This window comes from Erythrolamprus reginae, chromosome 1 (assembly GCF_031021105.1).
Source record: "Erythrolamprus reginae isolate rEryReg1 chromosome 1, rEryReg1.hap1, whole genome shotgun sequence".
NCBI classification, from domain to species: domain Eukaryota; kingdom Metazoa; phylum Chordata; class Lepidosauria; order Squamata; family Dipsadidae; genus Erythrolamprus; species Erythrolamprus reginae.
The window spans coordinates 392,750,329-392,778,012 of record NC_091950.1 but is presented as its reverse complement, the minus strand read 5'-3'; the positions used below and the strand labels follow the sequence as shown (position 1 = coordinate 392,778,012).

At 39.8% G+C, this 27,684-nt stretch overlaps 1 protein-coding gene across 1 annotated transcript; it reads left to right on the top strand.

The window, feature by feature from the left end:
• RAB10 (RAB10, member RAS oncogene family) lies at positions 1-27,684 on the top strand. The gene is made up of 6 exons (XM_070734921.1): positions 1-784; positions 16,553-16,613; positions 19,885-20,023; positions 23,544-23,633; positions 24,810-24,911; positions 25,463-27,684. The coding sequence occupies exons 1-6, from the start codon at positions 658-660 to the stop codon at positions 25,544-25,546; spliced, it is 603 nt and encodes a 200-aa protein (XP_070591022.1). The 5' UTR covers positions 1-657; the 3' UTR covers positions 25,547-27,684.

Here is a 27,684-nt window from a genome sequence, read left to right as displayed (position 1 = left end):
ACGGCGATTGGAGACGTCGTAAGCGGAGTCGGAGCGGCTGTCCGGCTCGCGCAGGCGTAGAGTGGCCTCTCCCCTCCCCCGGCGTGTAGCAACTCGGCAAATTCAGCTGCGCATGCGGAAGGGCCCGTTCACCTCCTTTTGACGTCAGGGAGCAACTTTCTCGCCTGCAAGAAAGGGAGCGGCCGCCAAATGAGCGTGCGCGTTCCCGCGCCCTTCCTCATCCTTTGCGTGAGCGTAAACCCCGCCCCACCCGTCCGCTGAGTCCCTCGGCCCGGCTGTGCGTGCGTACGGCCTGCTCAGCGTCCGGAACGCGACTGACTCAGGAAACCGAGAAGCGCTTGCCTGAGGAGAGGGAGGAACCCGAGGGGCATGAAGCCCAGCGCCGTTCACCCGTGAGGTAGTTCTTGCCCGGGAGCCAAGCCCCTACAGCTGCTGCCTGCCCGGCCCCGGCCCGCTGTCACCAAGGCAGCCATTTTGTGCCTCCCCTTCCCTCCCTTCAGCTTTGCCGCCTCCTCCTCCTTCGCCACCGCCGCGGAGCCCCGGCCTTGCGCGTTGTAGTACGGAGGGGGGTCTCGGAGGGCCCAAGGCGGCGGCGGCGGCGGCGCCTGCTGAGGCAGAGCCTGGCGAGGAAGTGGCGCGCGGCGCGGGGGGGCCCCCATGGCGAAGAAAACCTACGACCTGCTCTTCAAGCTGCTGCTGATCGGCGACTCGGGCGTTGGCAAGACCTGCGTGCTTTTCCGGTTCTCCGATGATGCTTTTAACACCACGTTCATCTCCACCATCGGTGAGCGAGAGTCTGGGAGTGCCAAAGTATTGCGCCCGCGGCTTTTTCTTCTTTTTTTTAAATGCTCTGACTTTCCTCCAGCAGAGAGAGCCTCTTTTGTTGTCCTTCTGACATAACATTTGTATTTTTCCCCCCTCTCCGCCTGGGCTTTCAATTTAGTTTTCTTTTTTTCCTGCGGCGTGGAAGATCCGCCTGTAGAAATGTCGGTTCCATTCTCTCTCTCTCTCCCCCCCCCCCCCGATATAAATTCTTCTTCCAAAGCCGATAAAGGGCAAAAGATGATGTGAGTTTTGGCTTGTTTAGATTGAGGAAGTTTATGAGGTAACCCCACCCCAAAGATCTTCTCTTAGGCATACTTTGTCCCTCTTCTTTGTCTTCTTATACTTTTGAATGTAGGATAATCCACCTTTCATCTAGTCTTTTTCAGAGTTCAATCCATTCTGCAATCATCTTTTGTTTCTTAGTAATGTAGCTGCTGAGGATGACTTTTCTTTTTTACTTTTATAATATGGTTGATATTTTGCAATCTCTGCCTTCCATAAGAAAAATAAAATCATCTTCATCCGGAATCATCTTTGTTTCTTGGTAATGTATCTGCTGACTTGATGACTTTTCTTTTTTAATTTTATAATATAGTTTGATATTTTGCAATCTCTGCCTTCTGTAAGAAAAAAATAGAGTTAGCTGTCAGTCCAGCTACACAGTGGGCTATGCTTATTCAAAGAGCCCTGGCATTTTGAAAAGGAAAGCAAAAATATTTTGAAAAGGAAAGCAAAAATATTTAATACATGATGCTAACTGTAGCACAGTGACCTGTAACCCTTTGGTCCTTCCGCTAACATCAGTACTGCATACTCCCATTTCTTTCATTTTGTTAGTGGAGTATGGCTTTATACCACTATTATTATTATTATTATTATTATTATTATTATTAATTAATTAGATTTGTATGCCGCCCCTCTCCGAAGACTCAGGGCGGCTCACAACAGCATATAAAAAACAGTATAACAATGGGACAAATCTAATAATAAAATATATAAACACCCCCAACAATTAAAAACCACACAGCACATACACACTACCTAACCAATCCCTTATTCATTCCTGGGAGTGACCTCAACATCATCCAAGGTTTTCTATTTCTCCCACACACCCTAGTGTTGATACTGCTTGTTCATACTAGTTTTCTTAAATATATATTGTCCTTTGTGCCTGATTTCTTTGTTCATATTTGTTACATACATTTAACTGCTACTCTATGTCCGAAATGAAGTGTACAGATTAATGGCTGTTGCCCTACTGTCAGTTTCTGATGTTTGGAGGGAAGAAATTCCTCTATGAAAGAGGTGGTAGTGATTTCTGGAAATCTAGAACTGTGTGAAACAGTTTTTGTTTTATTTCAGTGCTGGACTTCAGTGGCTGTTCTTTGAGAGCTCTAAAAGTTTTCAAGTCTGGAAATAGATCATGATTTATGAAAAACCTCAGTTTTAAAAAAATATTGTGATTTAGACAGATTCTCTAAACACTTTGTAAGATTAAATCATGAGTTTTGAATGAAAGCAGTATTTTCCAGCTTTACTACATATCTCTGTTAATGCTGAGGCTGCAGAAACCTCTATATAGATACTTCAGATTCCTAAAAGGAATTCAATTGAATCAAACCTATTAAAATTATTCACTGTGTTTTGTTTTGCTTTGCATACTTTAATTTAGCAAAATATTGCAAAGATCTCAAATTACAAGTGTAGGTTGGTGGTGTGATTTGCTAGTCTAGTCTTCAGTTTATCATAGTGCTATTAGTGCTGGGGACTTTCATCTGAATATGAAACATTGTAGGACTGTGCAGCTCTTCCAATTCAAAGGCAAGAAGGGGCTTCTGAATTAGTTTAGGGCATGAATATAGCACCTACCTGTAGCTTCTTAAAAGAGCTGTGCCTTTTCTTATTTTTACATGCAGATTGATTGCAGTTAGACCCATGAAAAGACATCTTTGGTTCACAGAGTTACACACTGAGTGCTTATGTTTATGTCCATACATGCTCTTAGGAATTTTTTGCTTTTGTATTCAAAATGACATTTATATAGACTAGGTCAAAACTGCTTTATGCGTAGTGTTTTAAATTATAAATACTCCTTGAGCATCATCTTGGCTATTTTCCTCACTTAAATTCACGGCTAGACATTAACATTGAAGAACAGTATGTAGAATAGCAAATAACCATATTTATTGGTAAATCATATATAATTCATATATCATATATATATATATATATATATATATATATATGATATATGTATATCATATATAATTTTCATTGAGATAGATTTCTTTTTTGAAAGAGCTGACTGAGGAAAGACTTTACTTTTATTAATGGCAGAAGTTAAGGTTAATTTCCTCAAGTTTGCATATAATGAATGGAATTGCTTATTCTGTAAGAAAATCTATAGGTTTAGAATGTTTTTCAAAGTTCTAAGGCGAAGCCATCTTAGAGTTGATCCACGTATTATGTATACTGATAAATAAAACTACTGAAGGTAATTGCATTTTGATTATAATATGCATGTTCCTGTTAATTTAGGTAAATTTAAATAATATAATATGTAGTGGCTTTTGATCTAATAGATTGTAATACATTGTAAGTCAAGCACCTGATTTATATATTTATTTTACTATTTTTATAATGAATCAGTCATTAAGCTAGTACTTTTCAATTATTTTCAGTTACAACCCCACCCCCTCCCAGGAAGAAGTAAACATTTCTTGCCCTCTCAACTCTGATCTGGGCCCCAATGGAATTTTAATGTTAATGTTTATTATTTTACTTATTATAAGCTGCAAACAAATTTTTGACTGCTCTACCCACTTACCTGGGAGTAAGTCACACTGAATTCAGTGGAGCCTGTTTTCAGTTAGGCAGGCATAGGCTACTGTGGTGAGGGGCCTCTTTTGATGTGGGGCCAGGCCAGCTTAATCAAGCCAATGTTTTGGGGTGGCTGGCCTGGTGCATAAGCACCACCTCTGCCGGGCACTCACAGCAAATGGTGTAGAAGGAGGCTTTAGGGCAGAGGTCTTCAAACTTGGCAACTATAGGACTTCAACTCCCAGAATTCTCCAGCCAGCTATGCTGGAAACTGCAAAAAAGTCACCAATGCAAGCTGGTTGCCAACTGTCCAAATATTTTGGTATTATGATCATGGGGGGAAACAATGATTTATGAGTCCCAGAAGGGATTTGTAGCCTATAATGCACCTTTTCCAAGGCTGTAACTTTGGATGAGCAGCCAGCCTTAAGTTGAGAAATGGCCCATGGGGCTGCCCTGGAAACAGCAAAGGACTGACCCATAGTGCCATTGCCGACAAAAATGGAGTTCCATTTTCCCTCCTGAGCTCCATTTTTGCTGGCAGAGGGTTGCAGGAGGCCATTGTAGGCAAAACTGTGCTTGGAGGGCGTTTTTGCTGGCAGAATGCCCGAGCCGTCACAAGCACCCCCAACACGAGTGACATTGAGCTTGCCATGCCCTCTGGCCATGCCCAGGTCTGGTCATCCCAAGGTCAAACACAACCCTGATGTGGCCCTCAATGAAATCAAGTTTGACACCCCTGGCATAAATTTCATAATATCAGGCTTATTTGCTAAGATCGGAATCGTTTAAAAATATTCAATCTCTGACTTTTGCAGCATGATAAAGACCACTCATTCAGTGACCGTCTAAAGTTATGCTGGCACTGAAAGAGTAGTGATTACAGCTGGTTCTGGCAAAGTTACTGTGCTGGTACCCTTAATGCTTGCCAACCAGCTTGTACTTGCAACATTGTAGCATCCTGTGAACACAGGATTATGACTTGCAACCTTTCTTGCTGGCTTTACACCAGCAAAGTCAATAGAGAAGCTAGCAGGGAAGGTCACAAGCTGCTTGGTTAAGTCTCCCCTGTGTGTGAACACTCCTCAGGCCTCACTGTGCTTGCGTCAGACCTTCCTGGCCACTTGCACATCCTTCCCTACATGTCAGCTGCCACCCCAAACCCCACTGTACTCAAACTGTGTCTCCCCATCACTCATGCACCCTAATACAGTGGAACCTCGACATACGAGCAGCTCTACTTACGAGCTACTCGAGATAAGAGCTGGGAGGGGAGCGACATTTTTGTTCGCCTCCCGAGCTCACATTCGGGATACGAGCGCCAAGGAGCTGTCTTGTTCGGCTTCAGGAGACAGCTCCTTGGCGCTCGTATCCCGCGTGTTGCAGCCGTCCTGGGGGGCTCGGGGGGGTGCTGGCAAGCCCCCCCAGGCCGGCTGCAACCTTTAAAAACACGCGCGCCGCTTCGCAGCTGTCTCCTGAAGCCAAACGCGGAAGTTAGCGTTCTGGCTTCAGGAGACAGCTGCGAAGCGGCGCGCGTGTTTTAAAACGTGGCAGCCGGCCTGGGGGGCTCAGGGGGAAGCCCCCGAACCCTCCAGGCCGGCTGCACGTTTTAAAACACCCGCGCCGCTTCGCAGCTGTCTCCTGAAGCCAAACGCTAACTTCCACGTTCGGCAACAGCGGGTTTTTTTTTTGTTGCACGGATTAATTGACTTTACATTGTTTCCTATGGGAAACAATGTTTCGTCACACGAGCGTTCCGACTTACGAGCCTCCTTCCGGAACCAATTAGTCTCGTAAGTCGGGGTTCTACTGTAGTTCCTCTCTCATCTGGCAGCAATTATCTCAAGTCCTGCCATACTTATGCTACACCTTTCCTGATACTTGTGCATCCTTTCCCACCTGGCAGCAGCTTGTGAGCTACCCAGACTTAAAATTTCCTGCCATGCAAAATATGTACTGCAGGAATTGCTGTCACTAAGCAACACAGTCACATGACATTGTGCTTTGCGACTACATCACTTAGGGATGGAAATTCCAGTCTTGTACTTGTAGTGTTATGCTAAGGATCTGTAATGTGTGTTCTTTATAACAGCACCTGCTCTTTAGTATTTTCTTTGTCTAGCACAGAGGTCACCAAATTCTTCAGCTCATTAACTCAATGAAGTTTCAGATTGCTCCTCAACCCCAAAACATCATAAAAGGGACAACTCAAGGCTGTTCTCACTGCTGACTGACAAATCAAAACTGTGTTGCTTCTAGCTACCTCATCATCAGGACTAGAAACTGGTGTGCAGCTTTAAAGAGACTTCAAATATTTTATTTTTTATTTATTTATTTATTGTTAGAGTTGGAAGGTCATCAAGTCCAACCCCCTGCCTAAGCAGGAACCCTATAGCATCCCAGCCAAATGGCAGTCCAATTTCCTCTTTAAAATGTCCAGAGTATTGGAGTTCACAACGTCCGCTGGTAGGTTGTTCCACTGGTTGATTGTTCTGACCGTCAGGAAGTTCTTCCTTATTTCCAGGTTGAATATCTCCTTGGTCAGCTTCCAGCCGTTGTTCCTCATCCGGCCCTTCGGTGCCCTGGAGAATAAAGTGATCCCCTCCTCTCTGTGGCAACCCCTCGTATACCTGTAGACTGCTATCATGTCCACTCTGGCCCTCCTTTTCTCTAGGCTATCCATGCCCAGTTTCTGCAGTCTCTTCGTAATTAATTAATTGAATCCCATCAACCATCTATTATTTATCAATTGTTTATTGATCCCCAGACATCTATTGACTTTTTGGATAGTCCCATCGACCTGCGGATATCTGAACTGACCTGTTTAGGTAACCCTAGTCTAACCTCTACCTGAGTGTGTTTAAAAGGGCCCTTGAAACTTGGCTTTCCCCACAGGCCTTACGTTAGACTGCCTGGCAGATCCTATGTACTGTGGTGTTTTAGAATATTTTTTGCTTCTTCAGAATGTCTGTAGTTTTTTTACCAGTATCTTTTTCAATGTTTTTATTATTGTACTTTTTCCAAAGCTATTGAATTAAATGCTCTTATATATTTAATAAATAAATATAAACTCTTATTATTAACACATGGAGTCTCCCACCTGCCTTTGCTGTCTTGTTAAACATCACAGTAAAAGTTCCTGCCTAGTTTTTGCATATTTGTCAGCTTATTTATTTTATTTATTAAATTTACATGTCATTATTTCCCCAATAAGGCAACTCTAGGTGGCTTACCCATCATAAAAGGATAAATAGAAAAAGAGTTAAAATTTTAAATCTTTGCAAATTAAAAAGGTGAAAACTATAAGAAGGAAGGGATCAGCCACCTCCAGCAGTGAGCAGCCCCCTTGGGGCCTCAAACAAACCAAAAATGCCAAGTTTTAGTGCCCTTCCAGAAGGCCAAAAGGGTGAGTGCACTTCTCATCTCCATTGGTCAAATGGAGTTGGGGCCACCGCAGGAAAGGCCTTTCTTCTTGATTCCACCCACCGGAATTCTTGGTAGCTGTTTTTCACCGGCACAAGTGCAGTGCTTTAGTCCTTTTGAGGTGAGTCAGCTCCTCAGATACTCTGGATCCATGCCATAGAGAACTTTAAAGGTAATACCCAGCACCTTGAATTGGATGTGGAAGCAACGACACTGTTATATGTGCCACCCTAGAGACCCCCAGAATTGTGCACATTGCGGCATTCTGCCACAGCTCTAGCTGGGTCTGTATATTAAATCATGACTAGCATTTATCATTTTTCATTCTGATGGTAATTAGTATCCTTTTTTGTTCATATTTCCAAATACTTTCAGACTTTACTATGTTTGAAAGCCCTCTAGCAAGTTCTTACAGTCTCCTAATGTTTTAGTTGGGGAAATTTTAGGAGTGCTTGGTTCTCAATACATTTCTCAGATATACAGTGTTCCCTCGATTTTCGCGGGTTCAAACTTCGCGAACCACGGTTTTTCAAAAAATATTAATTTAAAAATACTTTGCGGGTTTTTTTCTATACTATGGTTTTTCCTGCCCGATGACATCATATGTCATCGGCAAATTAATAATTTTTGCAAATAAATAACAAAAAAAAACTATTGTTAATAAATAATTATGTTTATAAATATCAGGATCACTAAGTGTCTTATTCAACGGTGAGTACCAGTAATAATGATGAGTAAATGGTTGTTAAGGGAATGGGAAATGGTAATTTAGGGGTTTAAAGTGTTACGGGAAGGCTTGTGATACTGTCCATAGCCAAAAATGGTGTATTTACTTCCGCATCTCTACTTCGCGGAAATTCAACTTTCGCGGGCGGTCTCGGAACGCATCCCCCGCGAAAATCGAGGGAACACTGTATTAGTTTGATACAATGGTTAACACTTTACTTCAGGATGACATTGGATCTTCAAAATTAAATTTCTGGCACATCATTTAGCTTGCTAATAATTTGGGACGGTGTTATTTTTAGTTGTGGTCTTACTCCTATTTGAAAAGTAAAGGCTGAGAGGAGGGAGATGGTTTCTGTATCCCAGCTAGGATTGCTATAAATATCTTCCAGTGCTAAAATATCCAAGTCATCATAGGTTCCCTGATAGAGCCGAAAGTTGGACTTCAAAAGCAAAATTGAACATAATCAAGGTTTTCCCATATTGTACTATATTATTAAGTAACACCTTTAATGTTGGAGTCCAGAGAAGTTATTTTCAACCCATGTATCTTGGGTTACGATCTATTACTTTTAAGGTGTTGGTCATGCTTTACTGGGGAGTTACTAAAAGGAAGTGTCAGAGGTACACCTTTTGAAGACTTGGGTATGGAGGTTTATTTTATATGCCCCAAGCATCGTTTACTTAATGCTTTTTAATGACAAGTAAAAAGAGTTGTGTTACATGTTTATAATGTAAATGGACTGCTATTCAACAGTTATTTTAATTACAATATAAACTGGCTTGTTAGATTAGCTACCAGGGATTTTTTCTCATTACTGATACAGTGTAGTTGGTGTATATGATTGGAGCTTTATTTTAGATTTCCTGTATAAGTAACCATTTGCAAATACTATTAAATATTGCACTTAATAGGTGCGGGCAGCAATTTTGAGATAATCCCTCCCCCACGTACATTTGTCAGGAAAAGTAGGCTGAGAGTTGTGACAAATTTGATGTTAGAACAATCCACACAGAGTTTCCCTGTGGTAAGATGGACAGCCAATAAATTTTATAAATAAATAAAATTGTGAAGAAGCAGTATCTGTTGCCTTGGGTTGCAATGGGGTTGTATCAAAGGGGTTGACTGCAAATAACTATATGTTAGTAGGATTTCTTCAAACTAACTACCAAATAAATTGGTGGAATTTGTAGCGCTAGACTTAAAACTCTGGCACATAAATCATTATTTTTAACTTTGGACTTTGAGCTAAATGGAAAAGATACTATGCATTTACATCTGTTAAATCTGAATGGCTGTTTTCCTGATAGCATTTTATTCATTTCTTGTTAGTCACTTAATATTAATTTGAAGTGACCATAGTTTGTTTGTTTTGTTTTGCTTTTTTAAATATATCATGCTCTCTGAGTTTGAAGATAGAGAAATTGTCTAAAGTCAGGATTTCCACTCTCATGAAAAGAAGGAGCAGTGAGAAGAATAGGTAGATCTGGATTACTGTATGCTGAAATTCATTCTGAATCACCTTCGTTCGTGTTTTTCTGGACCAATATACTTGATAACCACAACCTTTAAAGTTTTGTTTTATTTTTGGATCAAATATGGTCTTAGTTAAAGTCAAATAAGGGAAATATGCTTTGCAAACCCTTTCAGGTACAGCATTTTAATAACTGAGTACTCAACGCATTTTGACCATAATTTATCAAATAAACCACACTGGTTGGGTTCATATATGTGTGATAAGCAAAATCAAACAAACAGTAGTTTATGTTAGAACAGGGGCAGGCAGTTTATAGATCTCATGCCCTACATTTGCAATCTATATAGTATGGCTAGACATTGCTGTCTGGGTGGAGGGCAGTGATGAAAGATTCCTGTAATATCATTACATAAATGCCACAAGTTACATACCTACATGCATTGTTGAGACATCATGGTGTATGTGTGATGATATCACTGTTTGCTGTGAAGGCTGCTGTGCCCAGATCATTCTGCTAGAATTTAATAGCAAGATAACATTTTGACAATGAGGTACTGTAATTCTGGCTTTTTAATTAATAAATATGGAAGATGGTTACACCCTTTTGGAAATACCATATCATCAACTACATCTCATTCTTCCCTTAAAGTTCAAAATAAAAGAGCATCTCCCAAGGAAAAAAAGTTGTCTACTTGAAGCAAAAGAACAGTCCTATTATTATTATCATTGTTGTTGTTATTGTTATTACTATTATTATTATTTAGATTTGTATGCCGCCCCTCTCCGTAGACTCTGAGTACAAGTAGACTTAAATAATTTATTCAGCAATCGTTCAAAGTCCTAATGGCTCCAAACGATAGTCAGTTATGGCCAGTTCTTGGGGTTAGGCCTGTTGTAATACAGGTGCAGTCACATAATCAAAATTTGAGTGATTGGCAGCCTACTCAAATTTATGACCATAGATTGTGCTTCAACTCCCCTTATCCTCTTCCCCCTTTCTCCCACACACACTCCCTCCCCCCTCAATCTCTGCCCTTTTGGCCTTTCAAAGGGCTGGCAGTTGCCTGAGCTGGCACACTTTGTCAACAGTAGAAGGAAAAAAGCAGGGATGTTTAATTGGAGGCATCTCAAGTGGATGGCCCTAAAATTCAAAGCAGCCAAAAGAGCAGAGATTGGGTGGGAGTTGAAGCAGAGGCAATCTTTGTTTGGAAAGAACTAATCTGACCTTCAGTACTATGGAAAAAGAACTTAAATACAATACAGCAACATGCAGAATGTGAAGAATTGAAGGAAATTATATAAATGAGAACCTGTTGTGTTCGTGAATAATGGATGAATGGAGAAAAGTATTTTTGAAGAACCATGGCATCTATTGAATATAGTGGCTGGTTTCAAATATTCCAGTATGCTCTAATTTCTTTTTAAATCAAGATTATTGAATAAGTTACCTGATTTGTTAACAGTGAGTTGTGATTTAGGAATTCTAATAATTTGTTTCACACATGATGCCAAATAACAACTTAATGATTAATTAATAACGCGGTGTATGAAAATCTAACAGTGTATTTGAACATTAGAGCTTATGATTATTATAGCTCCAAAATGTCTACGGAGATTCTCAGTCATCCAGGTCAAAATTGTCCCAAAGGTGCCTTTTCCCCTCCATTGAGCCAGAGCTGAAGAAGCTTCTTAGATAAGAAGTGAAACATTTTCAAAGGAAAAACCAGAAGGTTCAGTTGCCTTTTGAAAAAGCATATTTGGGGTAGCTCCAAAATCTTACTGAATTTTTATCTGTTTCACACAACACAGTTAGTCATAATTTGATTTGGTTTTGATTTAGTGAGTTGCTGAAACCGACCATTTGTGATTTAGAGTGAACTCTTAAGTCTGTCTTTCTGTTAATTCTAATAGGAGATCTGTGGTTTGTGGAGTAAGAATATTTTTATTTATTTAAATTTGAGCACATTATAGGACTTCTTCCTACTTGACACTTAAAAGTGCAAAACGAAGGCAGATTAGTACCAACATTTTTACATAGGATAATCAATAGTGGGGAGACGAAACAAAATATTTATGTTCCTATTCTGAGTTGGCTATGGTTTGGGCAATATGGAATTGGATTCACAGAATCTGAAATGATTTCATATGCCCCAGATGTAAAAACAAACAAACCCCGTGAAATTCAAAACCGGTAGAGGAGCCCTGGTGTCGCAGTGGTCAAAATGCAGAATTGTAGGCTAACTCTGGAAATTGATCCTGACAGGACTTAATGTTAACGCATCCTTCCATGCTCTGAGGTAGGTAAAATAGGGACCCAGATTGTTGGGGGCAATATGCTAACATTGTAAATTGCCCGGAGAGTGCTGTAAAGGTATATAGATCTAAGTTCAATCGCTAATTGCTATTGCTAATCACTAGATGACAGTAATGAGCTAATGAAAATGCCCTTTTTTTGTTATCTAGTAATCATCCAGTGATTTTTTTCAACCCAACACTAATGGCCTTTGCCATAACATTATTTGCAGTTAGAACTACCATTTCTCTAGGGAATTCTGATTGAAAGGGTCTTGGATTTTTGGTGTCTCATATAGGATACAACCATGTCAATTGATAATCTCCTGTAAGTCCATTAATGAGTTATTTTTAAAAAGTTTTAAAATCAACCTTCAAATTTGTATTGAATAAGCCTAAATGTGATTTTGCAGACCTCCAGAAACATGAACATTCTCTCTATGCTCCCCCATAAAGGTCCATCTACAGATTTTCCATTCTTCTAGGCTATCTGCCAAAATATTACTGGCTTATACTTGGTAGAATGAGCAAGGAAAAAAAATCGTTGTCTGCCTGGATGAAGCATTGAAATGCCAAAAAAAAAATCTGCATCAAAAATGTCTAGCAAAAGTTAAAGCATCCTTGTAGCAAAAAGTACTGTACTATGGATTGTATTGTGTGATAGTGCACACAAACAAATATATGTTGAAATTTTTAAGCTAGCCATTCATTAAAGTTGAATAATGAGAGAAATTGATTCAATTTAAATAAAACTGTATTAATAATATTAAATAAAATGTAGAAAGAAAACACCATACAGAGTAAACAGCAGCAAAGCAGTCACTCAAAGAATATTGAAAAAAATTAGAAACCAGTAAAAAAAATCTGGAGAAATGGAAAGTCTTCACCTGGTGCCTATTTTTAGTGTTATTTTACACTAAAGTGAACACCAATCACACTTCTCTGGGGAGGGAATTCCATAAGTAGGATGCTATCACACACAAAAATTAGCTCCCTTGTAGAGACCCATCACAACACCTTTGGTGGGAGGACCTGAAAAATTAGATCTTAAGGATTGTGTACACAGAGAGAGAGAGAGAGAGAGAGATACACTAGGATGTCCAGCAAACCTGAGAAATCAGGGAATTATCAAGGAAATCGGCAGTTTGGGAAATATCAGAGAATTACCATGGAATTTGCAAAAAAAAAAAAAACCAGAATAAATCAGGGGGAAAAAACAAACTGTATTAAAATGTTTAAAAGTCAGGGAAAAATCATGTTAAAAAAAAACCCAGATCACGCTGCCTGCCAGAGTCAAGGAAAAATGAGCATAACTGTGGCAACAATTTGCTTCCTCAGCTACCGATATTTCTCCACGGCTTAGCCGTTTGGTATGATGACATCTGCTATTGCACCTTAACTAGATCACAAGTTACAGGGAAATGTCAGGGAAATATCAGGGAATTTCAAAATGCGTTCCTCCTGGAAACCCTGCACATATCCTTCAGGTAACCTGCTTCTAAACAGTTTAGGGCTTTAAAGGTCAAAAACAATTTTTTAAATTAGTCTGGAAACAACAGGCAGCTATTGTAGATGGTGAAGTATTGTCATAATATGTTCATATTTGATGTGTGCTGTTCTAACCTAGGATCACATCACTGCATCCATCAAGCAAGGATCTTATGTGAACTCATATAGGAAAAGGTGGAAGTCCCTGGTAAACAAGCCAGTGGGAGATAGCTGCAGGCGAGTGTCATAGGTAGGCAAAGTAGAGTACAGGGCAGATGGGTTAGTGAAAAGGCGATGGATGCAAATTGCATCCATCTGCCAGTTTCCCCATTTACTTTGATTGTGGGAAGCTGGCATGGAACATTGGGAATTGCATGGTATACAGCAACCATCATATAATACAAACTGGTTACCAAGCAACCAAATTGACTATGTGATTGTAGAAATGCTGCAATTGATGCAACTTTGAGGATCAGTCATAAAGCTTCATTCAGTACCATTGTAACTTTTGCTGTAACAATCGCTGAAGGGGTAGTCGTAACCTGAAGACTACCTGTGTGAGTTCGTACTCATGTTTGATCAGACACACTCCAAGTCTTCCTCTAGTAATGTTCTAGGAATTGATTCTGGCACTTCATTCATATTTTTCTGTTGTACATATTGGAATGTAAATCTACAGTCTAGAATTTTTGGCCATGTATAGAGCAATTGGGAAATGTTAGCTGCTTTACTGACATTGCATACTGATATCTAAAATCCAAGGTAGGGTATATACAATCCATTCTTCGTGTTATGTCAGAAGCTAGGCTATTATGGTTAGGTCTGCTATGTGATATAACAGAAACCATATTGTGGCTATGTTACTTGCTCCGTTGAGTGGCAATATTTTATTGCTCAATTTAAATTTACTGAGTTCATCAGCAACCGTCAAATGTTGGTAATTTTCTGATTAGGGATGAAGAATTTCGTGGCTTATTGCAACATCATGATGTAGCAATTTACTGTAATTTCTGATTTACAGTTTCCAAGCTGTAAGCATAAATGAGGGAACTTATTTTTTAAGAGGCAAAATCACAATTAAAATGTGCAACAAGTACAAATTTGTCTATACATTTGTCTGTTTAAACTCTGTCAGCTCATGCTCAGTGTTTTAACTAAACTCATTATTAAAGAATGTTTCTCGTTAATTTCCATCTCAGAATGCTGTTTGGTGTTATAATCAGGCCTAAGTTTTGAATTCCTCCTTCAAACCTGGATAACTACTATGTCTTTTCCTATTTATTCTGACTATATTGGTGCAATAGAGTTATACCCTAATTAATTATATTAACTCTCTGAATCTCATATTGCTGCTATTTTTCCCATCAGATATAAAAATAAAGTCTGCTTGTTAAAAATAGTGGGAAATCTTTCAAAATCCTTAGGCAAAATGAAACCTAAAATTACCATTTTGTACTTCCCCACTCTTTTTCCTTATTTTATTTGATGACTCTTGATAATTGTCACATGTTACTTGAGGCATCCTATCACTAAAAATATTGCTTTGTATTGTTACTGCTAAAACTAAGGTTAAAATCATGTCGAATATTGGTGTCATTCAGAACAATTGAATTGAACTTTATTTGGCCAAGTGTGAGTCAACACATAAGCAATTTGTTTCTGGTTCAAAATTATTCAGTATACAGTGTTCCCTCGATTTCCGCGGGGGATGCGTTCCGAGACCGCCCGCGAAAGTCGAATTTCCGCGAAGTAGAGATGCGGAAGTAAATACACCATTTTTGGCTAAGGACAGTATCACAAGCCATCCCTTAACACTTTAACCCCCTAAATTACCATTTCTCATTCCCTTAACAACCATTTACTCACCATTATTACTGGTACTCACCATTGAATGAGACACTTAGTGATCCTGATATTTATAAACATAATTATTAACACTAATTATTTTTTTTGTTATTTATTTGCAAAATTTATTAGTTTGCCGATGACATATGATGTCATCGGGTGGGGAAAAACCATGGTATAGGAAAAAAACCGCAAAGTTTTTTTTAATTAATATTTTTTGAAAAACCGTGGTATAGGCTATTCGCGAAGTTTGAACCCGCGAAAATTGAGGGAACACTGTATACGCAAAGCAAAATAACAACAACAACAACAACATGTGGAATGTTGCATGTATGTCAGATGATTGAAGAAGAAAAAGTGGCTTTGGGAAAATATCTGAAGGACAATGATGAAGATCCACTGAAGTTAATATATATCAGGAAGGATTACTGACTACAGTACTGAAAAGACCAAACTAGCCAAACTCAGGAGAGGGGTGGCTTATAAATAACAAATAAAAAATAAATGAATGAATGAATGAATGATGGAGGCATGAGAAGATAAAGCACTACATGGTCAGTACATTAAAAATAATAGCAGGGAAAGTAGATAATAACAAGACTTGGCTCAGCGGAGGGGCGGCATATAAGTCCAATTAATAAAATAAATAAATAAATCTAGGGCATGTTGCTCATCTGCTTTGCATAACTAATTACATGTATTGTATATGTGCATAGTATTTAGAAATGTATTCTACATACAAGTATTTTCCTGAAAACCTTAAACTAGCTTTTGGAAATACAGTGGTACCTCTACCTAAGAACGCCTCTACTTATGAACTTTTCTAGATAAGAACTGGGTGTTCAATATTTTTTTTTGCCTCTTCTCAAGAACCATTTTCTAGTTACAAATCCGAGCCTCCGAAACTGTAACCAGAAAAGGCAGGGAGAAGCCTCCTTGGGGCCTCTCTAGGAATCTCCTGGGAGGAAACAGGGCCTCCACCCTCCCTGTGGTTTCCCCAGTCGTACGCATTATTTGCTTTTACATTGACTCCTATGGGAAAAATTGCTTCTTCTTACAAACTTTTCTACCTAAGATCCTGGTCATGGAACGAATTAAGTTCATAAGTAGAGGTATCACTGTACCTTTTTCTGTTTTGGGGGGACTCGATAGAACAAGTATTACATGTAATTTCTTACAAAGTTGAAGCTGGAATGTCTTGGTACCTAAAATAATACAAGTAGGTAAATGTAATCAGATGCTTTTTAATTTTTATTTTATTTTCCTAGCTTATATGATGTCCTAATTACAACTGACTGCCAGAAGTTTATAAATCTGAGTACACTCTTGGGATTAAAAACATGAATAACAAAAAAGTAACTATAATAAAATGCACAAAGGAGCAGTCCAAGTACAGTCTTTCTATGGCAAGGGAAAAAAATCCTTCCTGTGGCAAGGAAATTTTTTTAAAAAAAAATTATATAAGGTTATTTGATAGAATATTTATGTTATACTTCTCAAATTGCTAACATGTTGTAGGCCGCCCTGAGTCTAAGGAGAAGGGTGGCATTAAAAATTGAATAAATAAATAAATACTGCATTTGTGTATGTTCTTTTTGTGGATGTTTTCATGCTGCTTTGTTGATTTACTTATTGTGATTTAATTTACTTTGTAGGGATAGATTTCAAGATCAAAACAGTTGAATTGCAAGGAAAGAAGATAAAGCTACAGATATGGTAAGTGACTAATGAAACTTTTTGACATTCAAAATACTTTATGTGATTTTTATTAGCTAGATTTGGCTTGTCCAGTTAATATCTACCTAATCAAAATACAGCATTATTTAACCACGATGATTCTCTTAATGATTACTGCAAAAAAAAAAAGGTATAAAATCAGATAAGTCACATGCTGACAACAACCAACATGAGTTTGACTAATTCCAGGCTCAATTATGTAATTTGAGAACTACCTATATCATATGTACTAATGAAGTAACTACATTGCCTATAACATTGAATCCTCTCTCCAAGTCTTTTAATAATAACATTGATGGTTTAAAAAAAAAAATTTGCAAAGTTTTTAATGTTGTTTATTTTATTATCTTTCTTTTCTTTTCTTTTTTTTGGTGGGGGTACAGCATCCAGAGTTACATTTTATGAGATGGGCAGCTACATAAATATGAAGAAATAAAATTACAATTCCAGGTTTAAGATCCTCTAATCTTAAAAAAGAAAAAAAATAGCTTAGTCGTTAATATAAAAATGATGGCAACTATAGAGAGCAAGAAAAACAGAATATTCTAAAGTCCTCTTCTCCCACAAATGCATATAAAAGGAACATAAGCAATGCTACAACCTATATATTTTACAACTAGCCATTTGTAAGAAATTATAATTTACAGTAATTAGATTTCATAACAAATAGCATTATAGTTCCAAATGCAATTCTTTCAGTGGGTTACAGTTATTCTTTGTTTAACAACGCTAATTGGGACTGAGATGTCTATGGAGAATCTCTATGGAACATTCCAAGAAATGGGTTGAAAAAATGGGTTCCAAGAAATGGGTTGAAAAAATGGGTTCCAAGAAATGAGTGAAGAAATGGGTTCCAAAAATATCCTGCAATGAACCAGTGTGGTTTGTTGGTGTCAGCTTAACATATTTTGATGGTAGTAGTTGTAAATGCTAGTAGTTAATGACTTAGATAGCATGAATTCAGCTAATGAGCCATTAAACAATGGTTAATTGTTTAGAGTGAACTCTTTTTTTAACTTTAGAGACATACGTGCAACGGGGAAAAGCTCCCACTACATGCTTATTCCAACTGAGGTTACCTATTCAAGCTCTTACTTTTCTTTAAATTTAATTGTATTTTTTTTCTCTTTAAATTTTAAAGATACAAAGTAAGAAGGTGTCTTACAGGAGGAACGCTTGACAAAATTTGTTTTTAGGAAAATATACACTATTTGTATAAAGGTCTATTGGTAAATTTACAGGTAGTTCCTTGCTTAATAACAGTAATTGAGATTGGCATTTGGATTAGTTTTTGTTAAACCGAACAAAGACCTAATTTTTGTTAGACTCATCTTTCTCCTTGAATATTATTGCAGTCTATAACCTACTTCATAATTTTACTCCCACAGCAATCTATTTGTGAAAAATGATTGAGCTGAGACTAACCCAAACTAATTGGATGAGTTTCCATGGTACTGCATTGGTTCTCTTGAGTATAGTATAAAGCATTTGTATATATATGAGACATGTATAAATCTATATATTTACACATGTGTTATATATATCTATATCTATACAGCAACCATAAAATAGGATAAATAAATAAATATAGTGTAAGGAATATTTCTAAAGAAGAGTGTCAGAACTGAAAATTATATACCGTATTTTAGAGTATAAGACGCACCGTAGTTTTGGGAGAGGAAAACAAGGGGAAAAGGCCTCTGCCTCCCAGCAATATGCCCAACGACAAACACAGATGATATACACTGTTTGCTGTGTTTTTCTGTGCATATATGCCTGACCCATAGAAATAGCAACGAATTAGAGAAATGTACATTATGGCAGTTTATTAGTCCCAGAAAGTTTTCTTAAATGTAATCACACTAACTCCTCCCAATTATTTAAATAGATTTACGTCAAACATGATTAAGTCAGGGTTTGGTTTAGCTGTCTTAATACTAAAAAAGGGCACTGTTAGATTTCAGATTATACTTGTTCAGATCGTTAAAATTGATGTAGCTTTCCGGAAATATTTTCTGCTATTTAAAAGAAGTTACGGTAGGACTTGGCCTCTTTAGATCAGATCAAACATTTATTTTAAAAAGTAAGTCTAATACAGTGGTACCTCAAGATACGAACCCCTCGTCTTATGAACAACTCGTGATACGAACCCGGGGTTCAGAAAAATTTTGCCTCTTCTTACGACCTTTTTTTGAGTTACGAACCGATGTTCGGAGACTGCTGGGAAGCCGCACGGCTGTTTTAAAAGGTGACAGCCGGGCGGCGGGGCTTCCCAGAAGCCTCCCGAACGCCGGTTCGTAACTCGAACAAAGTTCGTAAGAAGGGGCAAAATTTTGCTGAACCCCGGGTTCGGTTCGGGAGGTTGCTGGGAAGCCCCACAGGCTGGCTGCGACCTTTTAAAACAGCCGCGCCGCTTCGCGGCTGTCTCCCGAAGCCAAACACGGAAGTTCGGCTTTAGGGTTCGGCTTCAGGACACAGCTGCGAAGCGGCGCGGGTGTTTTAAAAGGTCGCAGCCGGCCTGGGGGGCTTGCCAGCACCCCCCCGGGTTTGGGGGGGTGCTGGGAAGCCCCCCAGGCCGGCTGTCACCTTTTAAAACAGCCACGCGGCTTCCCAGCAGTCGCCGAAAGCCTTTTTTTTGCAGGGTTTTTTTTTGGTTGCACGGATTAATTGACTTTACATTGTTTCCTATGGGAAACAATGTTTCGTCTTACGAACCTTTCGTCTTACGAACCTCCTCCTTGCACCAATTAAGTTCGTATCATGAGGTATTACTGTAATTTGAACATTCTATAGGCATTTATAGTTATTGACTTACCTCGCAGCAAAAAACAAATGGCCAGTTTCGCCACAGTCTGATTAGCACAAGAAAACAAACTTGCCTCTTTGTCTCTTCCTCTAGCTATTTGCCTCCTTGCAGTTTAGTTTCACTTGCTGACTGTTTTCAATCAACTGAGGGTGGGAGGCAGAATCAGTGGCTTGTGCTAATCTGGCTTTGCTGCTGTTTGCTGTAAGGAGGTAAATTGCTGGCAAGCAGAGACCAAAGAGTAGCTGGGTGGGGCTACATTCGGTGTATAAGACGGGCCAAAGTTTTCACCCTCTTTTTTTGGGGGGGGGGGGGGTGTTAAAAAGGTGCATCTTATACTCCAAAAATATGGTAGGTGACTGATTTAGGTTATCTGTTTTCTCTCCTACCAATATTTTTTCACCCATTTTGTTAGACTCTTCAATGTTTCATTGCTTTTCTTCACAGGGACACAGCAGGACAAGAGCGATTCCATACTATCACCACCTCCTACTACAGAGGTGCCATGGGAATCATGCTAGTGTATGATATCACCAATGCCAAAAGCTTTGAAAACATCAGTAAATGGCTTAGAAACATAGATGAGGTAAGCAGTTTAGTGTGGGTTGGTGCAAAAATAGTGCTTGCAAAGAGATTAACTAAATACCTTTTCAGTCTTGACTTTTCATCTTTTGGGTGGGTGGGGTAGGGAAATGTGGTCCTGATATGTTCAGATGGATACCTGCTTATTACAGAATAATTGGAAAGAGTTTGACACTATACATGATCCCAGGGGATTTAAATGTCATCTGCATTATACAGAATGTGTCAGCATTCCTTTGTTGTTGCTTTTTACAGACTTTAGATATTAAAAAAATAATTATTAATAATAATAATTTATTAGATTTGTATGCCGCCCCTCTCCACAGTACTTAATGCATTTATATGCAGTTTTGTTTCTCAAGATAATTAACTTTAAGATATTAAAACAATAAAATCAAGAGAAAATGGGAATAAGGGAATATTGCCACAGAGTTAGGTATGGGAGGGTAAAGAAAGTAATTTTTCACAATCTATCACAGCCAATCTTTTTCCTAAAAGTTATTAGGCATACTAGTATCCTTTGATACTTGCTTTTTGGAGGGAATAGTCTAACCATTTTCCTCATATCTTCCTTTTTGGAATGAATAACCTAATCATTTGCCTCATAACTGGTATTACATACCGTGTTTCCCCCAAAATAAGACCCTGTCTTACATTTTTCTGTACTCTGAAATAAGAGCTTGGCCTTATTGCCATGCACTCAAAAGCTGGATTGGGCTTATTATCAGGGGATGTCTTATTTTGGGGAAAATACGGTATTACATACAGTGGTACCTCAAGATACGAACCCCTCGTCTTACGAACAACTCGTGATACGAACCCGGGGTTCAGAAAAATTTTGCCTCTTCTTACGAACTTTTTTCGAGTTACGAACCGGCGTTCGGAGACTGCTGGGAAGCCGCGCGGCTGTTTTAAAAGGTGATAGACGGGCGGCGGGGCTTCCCAGCAGCCTCCCGAACGCCGGTTCGTAACTCGAAAAAAGTTCGTAAGAAGAGGCAAAATTTTTCTGAACCCCTGGTTCGGTTCAGGAGGTTTCTGGGAAGCCCCCCAGCCCGGCTGTGACCTTTTAAAACAGCCGCGCCGCTTCCCAGCTGTCTCCGAACGCCGAACGCAGAAGTTCGGGTTTGGCGTTCGGCTTCGGGAAGCTGCTGGGAAGCCGCGCGGCTGTTTTAAAAGGTGACAGCCGGCCTGGGGGGCTTCCCAGCAACCTCCCGAACTCCGAACTTTTGCCGAACGTCCGGGTTCAGGGTTCGGGAGGTTGCTGGGAAGCCCCCCAGCCCGGCTGTCACCTTTTAAAATAGCCGCGCGGCTTCCCAGCAGTCGCCGAACGCCGTTTTTTTGCGGGGGGTTTTTTTTGGTTGCATGGATTAATTGACTTTACATTGTTTCCTATGGGAAACAATGTTTCGTCTTACGAACCTTTCGTCTTACGAACCTCCCCCTGGAACCAATTAGGTTCGTAAGATGAGGTATGACTGTACTAGTAATTTTCATATTTAAATTTGCATCTTGGACTTTCAGAGATTTTGCATCATAAATCAAAATGATGGCCAGGACTTGAGCAATTACTGTCTCAAAGCAATGAGGGATAAATGGGGAATGTAGGCTAAGACTTAGTAATCACAATTGATAGTTAAGGAGGTGGCTGATAGGACAATCTTTTAGAACTATGTTTTGACAGGATAAACTTCATTTATAATAAACTACGTAAACTATCCACTAAAAATGTAGTACATCTTTTAGCCTGATATAAATACAATTAAGATACAATATCCTATCCACTCACCTCCAAGCCACACTGGAACTTTAGTTTAATTTTCAAGAATTCATTTATATACAGTGATCCCTCTATTATCGCGAGGGTTCCGTTCCAAGACCCCTCGCGATAATCGATTTTTTGCGATGTAGGGTTGCGGAAGTAAAAACCATCTGCGCATGCGTGCCCTTTTTTCTATGGCCGCGCATGCGTAGATGGTGGAGTTTGCATTCCCCGCCGCCCACGCAAAGGGGAAACCCCGATTCGGCTCCTCGCTGCTGTTGCGCTACCGAGCAGATCAGCTGCTGGGTGGTGGAAGGAACCTTTCCTGGGTCTTCCCCCTCTTGCTGGCGGGCGGGCGAGCGGCGGGCATCAGCGAGGAGCCGGGGTTTCCCCTTTGCGTGGGCGGCCGGGAAGACCCAGGTTGGGGGTTCGGGGGGGTGCTGGGAAGCCCCCCGGGCCGGCTGCGACCTTTTAAAACAGCCGCGCCGCTTCCCAGCTGAGTCCTGAAGCCAAACGCGGAAGTTCGCCTTTGGCGTTTGGCTTCAGGACTCAGCTGGGAAGCGGCGCGGCTGTTTTAAAAGGTCGCAGCCGGCCTGGGGGACTTCCCAGCACCCCCCCGAACCCGGGTTCGGGGTTCGGGGGGGTGCTGGGACGTCCCCCAGGCCGGCTGCGACCTTTTAAAACAGCCGCGCCGCTTCCCAGCTGAGTCCTGAAGCCAAACGCGGAAGTTCGCCTTTGGTGTTTGGCTTCAGGACTCAGCTGGGAAGCGGCGCGGCTGTTTTAAAAGGTCGCAGCCGGCCTGGGGGGATTCCCAGCACCCCCCGAACCTGGGTTGGGGGTTCGGGGGGGTGCTGGGAAGCCCCCCAGGCCGGCTGCGACTTTTTTAAACAGCCGCGCCGCTTCCCAACTGAGTCCTGAAGCCAAACGCGGAAGTTCGCCTTTGGCGTTTGGCTTCAGGACTCAGCTGGGAAGCGGCGCAGCTGTTTTAAAAGGTCGCAGCCGGCCTGGGGGGCTTCCCAGCACCCCCCCGAACCCGGGTTGGGGGTTCGGGGGGGGTGCTGGGAAGCCCCCTAGGCCGGCTGCGACCTTTTAAAACAGCCGCGCCGCTTCCCAGCTGACTCCCGAAGCCAAACCCGGAAGTGGTTTTTTTTTTTAATTAATATTTTTTTTAAAAATCGCGATATAGCGTTTCGCGAAGATCAAGATCGCGAAACTCGAGGGATCACTGTACATTCATATTTTATGCTTTGATTGCATGTAAGCATTGCTGCTAAAGAAAGGTCTATTGAACATAATTCTTCATACAATTTTCCCAGTTCGTATGAATTTATTATATCATAAATTTCACCAATTCTAGACCATACAAGATCACAGGAAAATTGTCCCAATAAAAGAGTATAAGTTGAAGCATATCCAACTTGGCGAAGTGTCAATTTAACTTTATGTTGTTGTATTCTTTATAATTGAGTAGCATTATTTTCTGATTTTGATCTTTAGTAGATTTGTTTATTTATTTATGCATCTATCTATCTATCTATCTATCTATCTATCTATCTATCTATCGGATTTATATGCTGCCTCTCTCTGGTAAAATTTTATTTATTTTATTTCACATATTTTGCTTAAATTAACAACCACCCAAGCCCCAAAAATGAAAGGGAAAGCATTGTAAATTTCACTCAAGGCTTCTCAGCTTAATTTTCAAAGGGTGGTTAAGAGAATGCTGTACAAAAATATAAAATATCATTCTCTGATTGCACCTTAGCATGCTAACGAAGATGTGGAGAGAATGCTTTTAGGAAACAAATGTGATATGGATGACAAAAGAGTGGTACCTAAAGCAAAAGGTGAACAGGTGAGTATTACATCAGCAATTTTCTGCATTGATAGTGCAGATAATAGAGGAATGCAAGTCTTAAGCTTCCCTTAGGCCAGTGATGGTGAACCTTTTTGGGCTTGGGTGCCAAAAGGGAATGCATGTGCACCCACACCCATAATGCAGTGCCCTCCCCTTGTGCATGTGTACAATCCCCCACACTGCCCTCCCCCATGCAAACGTATAGGTCTCACTGAAGCCTCTGGACTTCTGGTAGGCTCGTTGGCCCATTTTTTGCTGTCCTGAAGCTTTAGGAAGCTTTCCTGAAGCCTGGGGACAGTGAAAATTGGGCCAACCAGAAGTTTGTTTCCAAATTTCCAGTTGGTCCTTTGGGCTGTTTTTCGCTGTCCCCAGGGTTCAGGAAAGCTTCCGGAAGCCTGGGGTCAGCAAAAAATGCTTGCACACTGGAGCTGACAGGGCAACTCCTCAAATATCCTCAGATATGGTTCCACATGCCACAAGTCTGCCATCACTGCCTTAGGCCAATGGTCAGCATTGATATTTTAGATATTTTAGACTTACGTTTAGTGAGGCCTAATCCTGCTAGATTACTGTAATGATATATGTTTTGATAGGGCTGGTTATCAGGTTAGTTGTAATATCTTCATCTTAAAATTAACATTACCATTTTATGCATTTCTTGCTTTATAAGAAACTGCTGTAATTTTTTTTAGCAATCAATGGTCTGAATGTTTTAAAACTTTCAGTTAATTTTAAGTCACAATGTGGATTACGTTACAGTCCTGGTGTTAGAAATCTGCATTTATTGTTGGACGGTTTCCCCCAATTTGGAAGTTCTGAGATATGGTGATGTTCTGCATAAAATTTTACAACTGAATAAAAGCCTATTTCCTCAAAGTGTCTGACATATTTATGTTACTGTGAAAATATAATTATTATTTAACTAGCATTTTAAATTGTACATATATGAATTATGCTTTGCTGAAATGTTTTTAAATGTGTTATTTTATTATATATACTTCAGGACAGACTTAGAAGTTGTCTGCTAATCTTGCAAATCAACTTTAAATGTGTTTGGATTAGGAATTTTTTTCAGTGTGCTTTTTTGACAGTATGTTTGAGCAAATTCACATATGTATCATTTTCCAAAAACATTTGTAACAAACCTAACAGTTTTTTCCACTTTTGGCCTAGATTGCAAGGGAGCATGGTATTAGGTTTTTCGAAACTAGTGCAAAAGCAAATATAAACATTGAGAAGGCATTCCTCACGTTAGCAGAAGACATTCTTCGAAAGGTAACTGCAATCTTCAGCAGAAAATGGGGGGTGGCAGGAATATTAAAATACTGAACATGGTTTGATATCTTGACTTAATAGTAGTATCAGTGTGTCTTGCCCATAACTACCATGCACACTAGAAAGTCATTGATAAAACCTGAAGAGTAAGGGCAACCCTCAGTGCATTCTGGGAAGAGTGTGGGCCCATTACTCTAAAAGAAGTGACCAAGTCATTAGGGCTATGAGTTTTACCATCTACAAAACAGTTTGTTAACCTTTCACAATTCTCAACGCTTCTGCATAAATATGACCTAAAACCTGGTCTGATTATCCCCACAGGTCCTAAAATTAGATAAAGAGAACCCAATTAAATAAATGAGTCAAAAACATGTTCGTTTATTAAGGTATTAAGACATGATTTTTCATAAAGGCTTTGGGATAATGTGTTATCTGGACCAAGAAAGTTGTCTGTTAGATATCAAGTTATCTTTAGGGGCCACCAGAAATTTCTGTGTTGGTTTGATCCTTTATTAATTTGGCTTAACTCTTGCATTGCTTCTTTATTGCAGACCCCTGTAAAAGAGCCCAACAGTGAAAATGTAGATATCAGCAGTGGAGGTGGTGTGACAGGCTGGAAGACCAAGTGCTGCTGAATGTGTTCCTCTCACCAAGCACCACCCATCACCCCTCCTCTTCTTGCTGTGGAATTAAACCACTTTGCCCATTTTTAACCTTAAATATTTTTCTCCTCCTCTTAACATGGCTCCACCTTTCCTTTGTTCTTCTGTTAGGGAGAGCTCACTGACTTTAATTTTCTTGAAACAAACTGTATTAAAATCATGTCTGACATTATTTTTAATGTACCAGCTGAACTCAATGCCACACTCTGGTTGTATTATAGCCCAGTCTTAACATTAAAATGTAGAGCGACCATTTCAGCTCCAGTCTGCAAACTGTACAAGAATAAAACCTAGCATTAACAGTTCATTTTGTACAACAGTGGGGTTTTATTATGAACACTGTGCTTTAAGTCACCATCTTTGCATCAGCAAAAAACTCATTCGCCTTGAGTATGTAAATGGGGTTTATTTTGTCCTGTGCCTTATGTGGAAAGGAACTTTAGTTCTCCCCCTCCCCACTTTTTTTCTGTTCTGGTGGAAGCAAGACAGAAGATCAAATTCTACTGTGGTGACTTTACTATGATTGATGTAGAGGATTGAGGACAAAGGGGTTAGAGCAAGCTATTCCAACCTGCTTGATGTCTCTTTTCCTGTTGGTTTAAATTCTAACCAGTTCCTGCTGCCATTTTTTTTTCTCTTTAGCAGTCCCTCTCCCTCCCCCTTTTTTTTTTTGCCTGCATGCCGGTTTTATTTTTTTTATATATATAGCGTGAAGTGTTAAGAGATGGCAATACAGTATAATTGCCAAATTTAATTCGAAGTACAGATCACAAATCTAGCTTTCTGAGGTAAAACGTGAAGTATCTACTAACCTTTGTCTAGCAGCTGTCAGACCAATTACTATTTCTCCCTTCCTTCCTGCATAGTTGTTGGGGTTTATGATATGGAAGAGTTAATTGCATGCACTAGTTTTCTATGGAGGATGATGTGGCTGTCTTCAATCTTTGTGTATGGCTATACCATGTGGTTCCCAAATCTACAGCCATTCATAAAGAATTTGGTTTTCTTTGCTGCTCCAGGCAGGTGACTCAGTAGCCTAGTCAATATTTAAAATGTGGGTGGGGTGGGGGGGAGAAAGAGGGCAAATAAGTTTGAATGATCACACCCCTAGAATGTTTTCCTTCTGTGTTAAGTTCTTCACAATAAAAATCCCTTGTTTACAACCCTGGGCAATTGTAACTTTTTTCAACTAATATTGAAGAATATTAAGCGTAAAGACCACTTTAAATTTTATATTTAAAGAAGCAAGTATGCTCTGCTTTTGGGGGGTCCCACGGGAATGGGCCTTGCTTTTCTGGTTTCCTGATTTGCCTCTCATCCTAGATCTGCTGCAAATGCCATTTAGACACCTATATTTAAACAACAGAGAAGTGGTGTTCAGTTTTGAAAATACTGGGGACGGGTCGAGGGCTTGTATCTTTTGAGGCTCATGTTAAATTTGGGTGCCTTGCTGAGTCGTTCTTTTCACCACTTGGCCTGTCTGTAAAAGGATTTCCTGGCAAACCCTTTTCCTCCCCACCCACCCCCACGTAGTCTCCAAGACAAGCTTGAGACAACCTTTTTGCACTTGTTTTTTTTAGAAAATTTCCTCTACTAATTAAATTGGCTGATGAGGCTGACTAATTTTAATAAAATGAAAGTGTTTGGAACTCTAGCCTTGATCTGGTTTCATGATCATTTTCCTGTCTCCCCTATGCTTGGGAATTGATTCCTATCCTGTTTGTTAATCATTCCCAGGTGAGTGGCTGTTAAAGTTTAAGGCAGAAACCAGGGACTTGAGGGGGACACATCAATGCAGTTCTGTTCCTCACATATTGATGTATTGATTAGTGTTGTAAATAGAAATTGTTACCTTTTTTCAGATCTGCACTTTCTAACATTATCAAAAAGGGAATATAGAGTGTGCATAATTTTTTGTATAATCTTTGTTTAAAATGTGCTTTTTATTTGCTTCTTTGGGCTTGGCCCTCCTGTATGAGTCTCTTTAAGAACCTTTGTAATAGCTGTGTTCATTAAGCACCAGGTAGTTAATCAAAACAGTCCACTCTCTGGTACTACTAGATGAAAAATCATATTCTACTTAACAAGTTAAATAAACTGAAATATTTCTA